Below are 10,282 nucleotides of genomic sequence, written 5' to 3' on the forward strand. Positions count from 1 at the left end.
TAATATTTGTATATTAAAAATTAATTATGACAAAATTAATAAACAAATTACAGTCAGTTAAAATGAATATATTTTGTTACTTTATCATAGGTCAAATTGAACTGAAGAAAATGGAAGCAATTTTACTTTTTTTTATATGTTATAATTAAATAGATATTTCAAAATGTGTATACAATATATTACACGATATAATGAAGGGGTTGACGAATAAATTATGGAAGACTATTTTAAAACAATATTGAATATATTAATATTAATATCGTTAATAACATTATTAAATATCGGGATCAGATTACTATTCGTCGTAGCCGTTTTCTTAGACCGCAGAAACGATCAATTGACAGCAGAAGCTCGCCTATGTTTACAGTAGACGAAAGTTTTTTATATTTTTTCACTTTTTTTTTTTATAAAGCTCTTTGTATGTTCAAGACGTGGCTCACTTATAAACAAAAAACGGCTCTGCTTATTTCGTATCTTCTAGACACGATTTTTTCATTTAAATATGCTAAATCTTATTATAAGATAGGCATACAAATGTATATATACAATTTTCTATTAGACTAATATGATAGGAGTCACGCCGAGATCGAATAGCTAAAAATTTTCGTTAGCTATAGTATGATTTTATCAGAATTGCATAAATTATTTAAATATTTTGCTCTAATTGTTCTTTTATGTGAAACAATAGCAAGTATATTTTGAAATAACATTTTTTGCGAAGTTGAATATAAGAAATCTTCCTAGCGACAAAGAGATCATCTTTCGATAGGAACTATCCTTATAGGATGTACAATCATGAACTATCGTAAAATGAGAAACTCCGGATAACTTACCGAATTCTTTACCTTAAAAAACCCATGAAATGATACTTCAGAATTACATCAATTTATCACCGAGAAAAGTAATTGATCTCTATCACGAATAAATTAAAGCAAAATCATTTAAATAATCAATGCTGCCACTTTATTCTGGAAATATCGATATAGACGTAAATAATTAATTTAGTACGAATAATGATGGTAGTGTTTTACCTAATATTTCTTAGTACGGAAGACTACATAATTCTTTTGATCCCTATTGCACACGTCATAACAAAAAAGGAAAAAAGAAAAAATTATTGCACCAATATCATGCAACATAGCACATTACGGTAACGAGAAACAAAACCAACAATGCGATTTGTTCGTGTGCTCGTTAATCCGCAGTACTATTTTATCTCTTATATTTTAACTTAATTTTTAAGACACTTAACATGAATAAACTCGTCTATCTATGAGCTGACAATATTAATTCGGAGCACTCGTATTTGCGAATCACCTCGTCATGTTTCATTGCACTTTTCATCACGACAACAATCGCTGAACAAAATAAAAACAGATCGCGTGTCATTAGCAGTTTAGTGAGCACGCTCAATCAGACAACTTCAGGTACCTTTGAATCGAGAGTTTCGATGGTGGTAATGTCCTTCCAAAATCTCGATATTATCGATCAATCTGTGTAACCTGTACTCTCGTCTTCAATCTTTTTTTTCTCTGTTTTATGACTTATATGTAAGCACAAATGTATATTCAATTGAAAGCAAAATATTCGTATCATATAGTTTAATAGTATTTTTTTTGTTTCTTTATGTCGGAATGTATGATGAAGTTTTTGGCAATTACAACCACGCGTCAATTATCGATTATCAAAGCTCATTTCAAACCTAGCTGTAGTTTAATATTTATAAAAAATATATATATATATCTATACGTTCATATCATTTCTATGTATGTATAATTCATAAGACATTTTACCAAATTTGTTTTATTTTCAATTTTTATCGGTAAAACGACCCTGGTTTTTCGAACGTCACTCTTTATATCTAAAATTGCACCTTTTTACACGAGCGCTGTTTGCAGGAACAAGAACAAAGAGGGACATTTTCAAAACTACAAAAGTATATCCTTAACTCAATTTTTATCCAAAATATTCATCCTTCTCCCCGATATATAGAATGTATTTGCACTTTCAATTCTAACAAAATTTCAATTTTGTTTTAAGACCAGCTTTCCTTTTTCTTTTTTCTTTAGTAAGTGTACTTCTAAAAGTATCATTCATGAGACTAATTATTAATTATAAAATATGTTAATAGTTTTAGTTAATAGTAATGGGGATGGGATGAAGAAATTCAAAAAAATGTTCTACTTGACTGGGAAAGAATAAGGCTGAAGAATTAAGTAAACTAATTACGTGATTGAATAATCAATAAATCTCAGGTATCAAAATTTTCGACCTGATAGTCTATCAGTGTTAAATAATCCAATATATATATATTGTATGATAGTCACTGTAGAACCATAGTTATACGTATTTTTACTTTACCACATACAGGTAAAATTGATTATAAACAGGAATCGATATTAAAAGTTGGTTCAAGGCAGTAATAATATTTTTAACGAAAGACGTTCATGCAATACTTGCAACATTGAGGACGTAATTCGATGGTGAAGAATTATAAGACCATATTATCACACGAATCGTAGCCTCCTACAGCGATTCAGACAACCGATGAAACGGAAGCTAATATGAAACGACACTTTGGAGTCGAATAACTTATTCAATAATAATAAAATTGAAACTTTACAGTGACTTAACGACAATAACGTTTAGATAACTCGTTTGGATAACGATCAGCGATAAGGTATATATTAAATTTCATATTAAAACTTTAAATTAAATTAAGTAAAACTCTAAAAGTAAATGCGCTATCACGCTAGTAATTTTACTTCTTTTTTTTATCCTTTTTCTAACATCGACGACCACTTTCACCATGTTAAGCAAAGGAGGTCAACATGGTCAATGCGTTCGACTATAAAACTATAGCTTGATGCTCGGAATCACAAGGTAGCAAACAAAAGTTTGTACGAATTAAATGCTAACACGTCATGTGTGAATTTCATTGCTCGAGTTCCGAATACCAGCTGCACGTTAAGATCACTGATTTTCAACGGGCTTACTTGAAATGATCGAAACGTCAATTATTTCTAAACACCACAATATTACTGACACGACCAGACGATGTCTGATCGCGATTCTTTACTCCCGGGAATGTCCATGTAGCGCTCTGATGCTTGATCACAGAGCTGCGAATGGAATGGAGAGAAAAAATATATAGAAGGGATTGACAGAACAGAAGCCCAGGAAAACGAGGGAATCAGAAGAATAGAAAACGTGCCGTGCGCGTTCTGTTCCAGAGGGATTGAAACAAACGACGAGAAAGAAACGACGTCACTGCGCTATGCTACGACGACTTGCATCTGTCTCTAGACTAGAAAGAAACGTGCCACCCTGCGACACGTTAGATTTATGGGGTGAGGGTTGGGGGAAGCTTCTTTCGAAGATAAGAAAAAAATATAAATCCTGTCGCACTGGATACCCTCGAGATTTCGTTTAACGGATTTTCTCGGATAACAAAGACGAAGCTATTTTGGACATGGACTCTTACACACACGTATGAGGACACGTGATCTTCTTTTGCAAGCAGCAAGAAAACGTAACCGTTCAGTTTCTGTCGTGCGAGGCTAAAAGGTTCACTCGACTCTGTCGAGGATCAAACGTGTGGCAGAACGTTCAAGACGAATTCGCCGGATGAATCTCGATCAGACAATCATCATCAAACCATAAATACTTCGACAAATGGATTGCATTCCGCTTGCGGGGGTGCAGGAACAGGTACACGTTTTTCCATATCCATTCGAGGGAGGAAGGCGTCAATACGTGGTGGCTCTGCGGTTGGTGTAGTTGTAGCAGGTACAGTTGCTCCTGGTGCTAATTGTAAACACTCAGCTGGAGTTAACTAGAAGTACAATTACATGAAATTAAAAATAGATATTGGAAAGCTTCTTTTTCCATTTTCTTTTCTAAATGTCCACATTTTTTAGAGTACTTACCAAGGCCGCCTGTTGAGGAATTGCCGCGATACCACCGACATTTGCTGGATTATAATAATTAGTTGGGCTGACTGGCGGTGAAGGATAGGGCCAATAAAATATTGGAGCCGGATAAGGTGCTGCAAATTGTGGTGGACCACGAGGTAACATTGCAGCCGCAGGTGGAAATATTGCGACTGGTGGTGGTGGCAACATCGTGCCTCCTAGATGAGGAAAAAGAAGGAAGACAATCAACGTTCGATCGAATTTATTCGACTAATAATATCATAATAAATATACTATCATTTAAAAGTTGAATTAGTTTGTTTTGAAAATGATGATATGATAAATATAAAATCACACGTAGCTTCAAACTTTTGAACGATAGTATAAATGTGCTTATCTATATTTACGATCTGAAAGTTATTCTTTTTGAATGAAAGAGAAACTTTGAGATCTTAAAATAGACAACTATATTAGAAAAAAGAGCGTTAGAAGAATTCTCTTATGTCAGTTCAATTAAGTTTCTTTGCTTTCGACTAATTATTTTTTTACTAATTAACAGTACGAGCCTGAAACATTATGTCCGTAAGCACGAACGAGAAACTTTGATCGCGATATTTTGTTTCATGGATTAATTAGTGAATAAATTTTCTGATCAAAACTTAAAAAAATTAAAAAAAAAAAAAAAATAGATTCGATAACACCCATAGATTCTATGTATATACAAACGTAAGAGTGCCCAACTATGTAACCACACCACGATTCGTGGTCGATGATATCGTGCAGAGTATTCGAACGTATGTATGTAACTTGCTTTGATATTTTTGATTCTAAACATATTATCTGTTGTATTTGCTTTCGTATTGACGCGTTCCCGCAACTTGCACGATTTCACGATTAATCTGACGATCTTCTATGATCCATGCGAAACTTTCCCTTCAGAAATCATTTTTTTCTTTAATGCAAAATTTTGAAGATTATAATATTGTTCCACTGAATTTTCTTTATGAAACTTTTTTTCAGAAATTCGCTCGGATCGTATAAAAGCACGTCATCCAAAGGAATAATGATTTGGACTTGGCCTACCTGGAAGCACAGAAGTTAGTATTTGTAGATCCCGCTACCAAACAGCAATCGACACTGCACCATTGTAACACGATATATACGTATGTTTTATATATATGTAGCACCAACTTGCGATTTCGCCCCTCTGCCAAATCACCAAAATTCACTCAGACTTTCCCTTTCTCATTCTCTCTCTCCCTCTCTCCCTCCATTATTCCTTCCTTGCTTCCCTCTCTCGAAACTTCCTCTCTTTCTCTCTCTTTTCTTTCTCCCCCTTCTCTCCCTTCCCCAATATATTAGAAGCCTTTTTGTGCGTGATCCTTGTATCAGATAAAAGAATGTTACGTCTTTTAGACTTTTTCTAGATTAATGCTTTTCTGATTTTCTCATTTCCCAAATTTGAAGTCTTCTAATGTATTAATCATGAATTTTGCATTAGTTTCGCATGGATTCGTGTCGCATCTAGGCATTTGTACAAAAACTTTGGGATATCACGAGGTGTCGGAAGAGAGTTCGCAAGGGAGCTCCTCAAAGTGAACAGAAGTTGAGGAAAAACGAGTCACGTAAGATGAAATAAAAGGAAAAAGGAAAGTAAGATTTAAAAAATTAGGAAAAAATGAATATTACAGAACAAGAGTAAATGAACCTAATCGTAGGCCAGTCGTAAATTAAATTACATTGTTAGATCTAATCACAAACTTGCCTTATGAGGCTATGTTAACGTCGACACAAAAATTATTACAGCCCTCCAAGGGCCATGACCGTCCATTGGAAATGGAAAACGAAAGATAGGGAATCGACCCAACGATCAGGGAAGATAAACATAAAGAAAAAAAGGCAAGAGAGAGAGAGAGAGAGAGAGAGAGCGGGAGAGACAGCAACAGAGCACAGAGAAATAGAGTAGATTAGAAGAGTGAAAGAGAGGAAAAACCTGTATGTGAACCAAAGGAAATAAAATATTAGAGAGAGAGAGAGGGAGGCAAAAGTTACGACACAGAAATCTCCAACTTGATCTGTAGACACCAAAGATACCTGCGAGCCCAGTGAAAAAAAATGTATAGAACGTAACAGGGTAACGGTGGTTGTAATTTTCACAGACATTCATAAGAACGAAAGCTCTCACGATGTCCTGAAGATCTCATGTTTCTCCATACGATGATCTTAGAACACACTAATGAAATTCACTCAGACCATGGGGGCGATGTTACCTTATCTTTATATCGAATCTTCTTGATCATTGTTTTAAAAAGTGGAAAAAATAATAAATTAAATTAAACACTAATATCTACGAAAATTACCACCACCAGGCGAGGTAATATAATCAGGGTAAGAGTCCACCAACCCGGCAAGCAAAAAGATATATATGTCCACAAGGCACATTTATTAAACATGATCGATTCACCATCGATATAATCGTCGATATACAGAAAAAAGTGTGTATACAAGGGGTAAAAAAAAGATCAGTATATAATCCTGTGTGTTTCGTGTGTCCTCTGTATATATATATGTGTGTGTGTGTGTTCCTGTCGTGCGTGTACTGTGTGATGTCGTGTTTGTTGCGTATGTGCATGTGTGCGTCCTACATCCCAGTATAGATAAAACGCAATCGGAAAAAGACGATCTTTCGTAACTCGGGTGGGGTTTGAGAAAAAAAAGAAAAAGTGTCGCACAGTAATGAACTCGTCCCATTTCTGTAACATCGCGGACAGTATGCGTGAAACTGGTACCGTGTCTAATTATTAATTAACTTTCGCCAGGACAATCACGATTAGCCGTGAAACCTTGTAGAGTGTTATGATAGAGTGATCTATTTTTCTCGATGATTCCGGATACTCTTGTTCTTGTGGTAAATCTCTAAATTTTAAAACATCAAAATTTGAATCACACTGAACATGTACCATATCATTTTGAATTATAGGACGAGATCATCGATTAATTAACCATAGTTCGTCCTAAAAAAAAATTTCGAGTGGAGCGAGAGTCTGATCATTGGTTCCACCTGAATAACCCCTAAGACAGTCTAAATGAATCATTAACATGAACGTGCCGCTTTTCTCTGTTTAGTCAGCCTTCGGATAATAGCGACAGACGTGACGGACTAACAATAATAGTAACTATTCACGACGATTAGTCAAGATGTAAACTTGCAAAGGGGTGGGGAGGACGACACACTGTCAGTTACCAGGTTAGCGAATCACAAAATACCAGAGACAACACATTCAACGCATAATGAGAGAGAAAAAAAATTATTATGCCACGGCCTTTGATGGTGACGAGCTTTGGAGTTAGTACGGGGAACGATAATAATAATAATAATCTAAAATAAAAATGCTACGTATTTTTCACACTCGTTCTCTCTCCCTTCTCCTTTCGCTCCCTCTCACACTCCCCCAACCTTGCTCTCCCCATTGGTACCCCGTAGATACGTGTATAATACGGCTCGTGTGAGTGCCCAGCGAAAGCTAATGGCAGGTAGTACACAATCGGACGACATTATGCATCAGTAGTATTAAGTGGCTCTATGATGTGGAGGAATGAATTGCTTTTTGTTGCGATGTATATAATAGGTGGCGATCGATTAAAGAAAAGACGAAACTTATTTTTGTTTGATGTCGTTAGAAGTGCCATTGCCGCTGTTGGACTTAATATAATCGTGTCATATATCAGTAAACCATTGGTAACTGGTTCATCACAGAGAAGCATTCTTATCCTCCCAGTTGCTTGTGGTCTATTGATGTATAACGTTGTCCATTTAATGCACGCATATCTCGTTCTTACGAGAAGGCGCATCTCACATACACCGTTACAGGCCGCAGTTATTGATAGTCGTAACTATTCAATATATCAAGTAGAGAAATCTCTACGAGTGTCGAGCGTGTTTAGAAGTTCTTACATATGTTCACACACATAAACAATTCCATAAACAATTCCGTAGGCAATTCTGCCATTAACAATAATATTTCAGGTTTGGAAAAAACTTGGAAACTTCTCAACACTCCCGACCGATACAAATATCATGATTACTTCTTTATTCGCGTTTTGAAAACACACCAAGATGCGCCCCCACGGTGGCGACACGAAGCGGAGATTGCGTAAATCTCGCAAGTCGAGGGATAACTCTAAAAATGAAACCAGGTTATATGGGTCCGTTTCGTGTCACCCCGGCGAAATCTAATCTCTAGGATGTCTATTAATGCTATATAAAAGCCGCATCAGGAAGCGTAATCCCGACATAAATAATATCGGCAGGCAATATCCCGATTCTCGAGTTACATCAGTAAGATTGGAATGCAAAATGTGCACGACTCGAGTACTAAAGTACGCATTGATCTCTTTTACAGTTGCGGCGTCTTCAACCTTTGACGAGCAAACAATTTTTGTCCGCATATGTATGTACTAGATTATACTTGTCGAAAGTCGCGCACACTTTACACTGCAATGTTGTAACGACAAAACAGGACTAGGTGTATACCAAAGGTACTACTCAATTCTATGTAATACGCTACCGTATCCTGTCAAACAAAGAGAGGCGTTGTGCGAGAATTATAGGATTACATGTAAAAGTACGAGAAAAACTGTTACAAGATGTATTATTGGATACTATGTGCATTATGGTCTGAGAAGGAATGCGAGAATTATGAAATGGGAAGGGGACAATAATGTTTTGGAAAGGGGAGAAAAAGACGACTAATATATAACGAATGTAATTACGCGTTAAGGAGAAAAAAAAAGAAAAAAAAAAGATAACTTGACACGTTACATAATTTTCTCGTCTCATGAACGATAGGTAACGAAGAAGGATATTACAGGTACTTGTATGCACGTCCCTCCACAAAACCACGACATGCAAACCAGTCATTTCTATGCCCGTGGACTTTATACTTTGGAACAATAAGAACGATCATTGTGTGCGTTTCGTGCCGTTTCCGTGGTTCATAGAATTCCATTCGTTACATCGCGCTCTACATATCTATATATGTATATATAAGTGCATATAAAAAAAAGTAAACAAAAAAAAAAGAAAAGGAGAAACATAGAGAAAACGTGGCAAGAAAAAACTGTTTAATCACTGGACAGCACTTCACGCTGCTCCGCGGTAACACCGAGATCGAGCATACAGAAAAACCATACAGAGAGTAGTAGTGAAGGACAAAAGGCTAAGCGAGCTTTGCGATCACGTGGTCTATTCTGAAAAAGCTCTTTTATAGGCAATGGCAGTAAAGATATCGATCGTTGTTCGTTCGACGAAATGAGCTTTCCACGTACGATCAATGTTAGCCCCTCGACACGCCTTTTCCTCCAGTTGTTTCATCAGCTACGGTATCACAAGAATGTTAGGCCGTAGAAGAATATCGAGAAAATGAACACTGCCGACACCAAGTTAAAAACATCACAAGCTGCGATGCTTAGGTAACAATATAACACGAAGATTCATTTCCTCTTTTTTAGTATTTTTTATGGAGAACATTGGTCTATTTAATCGGGATTAAATTATCATGCAGAATAGTATTTAGGCATTAGTTTAGTATTCCCTTTGGCCCCATTATCATCTTATGACATATGCCATATCTTGAGCAACGTCGTTCAAGCTATATTTAGTCTTGAAATGTAAATCTTATACGAGTTTTATCTAAAAACAAACCTAAAAAAGGAAACTGAAAAAAATGTTCAGCCTTGAAAAGAGGAAGAATGTTTTAAGATTAAGAGGAATACGTATGATGCCTATAACACTACTATATCATAGTATAAGTCATAATCTATCTAATTTATTTTCTTTGTCTTCGTGCTTTATATATCGTTTACCAAGCCCTTATAACGATTAAACTATCCAATCTATGAATGTACTTCCACTACCAGGGAACGTTCGCACAAAAGCGCAACGTGTCTGTGAACGTACTGTCTCGATTGGTTTTCCTGTTTCAAGCTCAAAGTGTCCTCTACGCGGCACAGAGAAAAGCAAAATTCTCTCAGGAATGTGGCGAGGGCTAGAAATGGATTTGTGTATCTTGTCGTGGGACTTTTATCGGTTACGTTGAATCGGTCGGCTCAGGAAGCTCACGCGCATTGCAGTTGCAATCGAAATGATTTTTTTTATGTGAAACTGCAGTGTAACTGCAGGCTCTTCCAATTTTTTCATCTTTTGATCACTTTTTGGACGTGCGTAAAGTAGATGCCGCGTAAAGAAGGAGCTACTCTTCGTAAATTAGAGCTTAAAAAACCGATAACATTGGATGGAATGTCCATTTACTTATTGCTAATAAAAATATTTCTAGCAAAATATATAAATCATTCTTATATATATATTT

The 10,282-nt window shown here is 35.9% G+C and overlaps 1 protein-coding gene across 1 annotated transcript in view; it reads right to left on the bottom strand.

The window, feature by feature from the left end:
* Positions 1 to 960: 960 nt before the first annotated feature.
* The window catches only part of LOC108554979 (RNA-binding protein fusilli), a 25,416-nt gene continuing 16,094 nt past the window's right edge, over positions 961 to 10,282 (bottom strand). Inside the window, exons 11-12 of the mRNA XM_017910436.1 lie at positions 3,930 to 4,132; positions 961 to 3,835 (exon numbers count right to left, since the gene is read on the bottom strand). Of these exons, the coding sequence (XP_017765925.1) occupies positions 3,653 to 3,835; positions 3,930 to 4,132 (386 nt within the window). The 3' untranslated portion in view covers positions 961 to 3,652. The remainder of the gene's footprint in view (positions 3,836 to 3,929; positions 4,133 to 10,282) is intronic.

Source organism: Eufriesea mexicana, unplaced genomic scaffold (assembly GCF_001483705.2).
Source record: "Eufriesea mexicana isolate 0111107269 unplaced genomic scaffold, ASM148370v2 scaffold100, whole genome shotgun sequence".
Classification (NCBI taxonomy): Eukaryota; Metazoa; Arthropoda; class Insecta; order Hymenoptera; family Apidae; genus Eufriesea; species Eufriesea mexicana.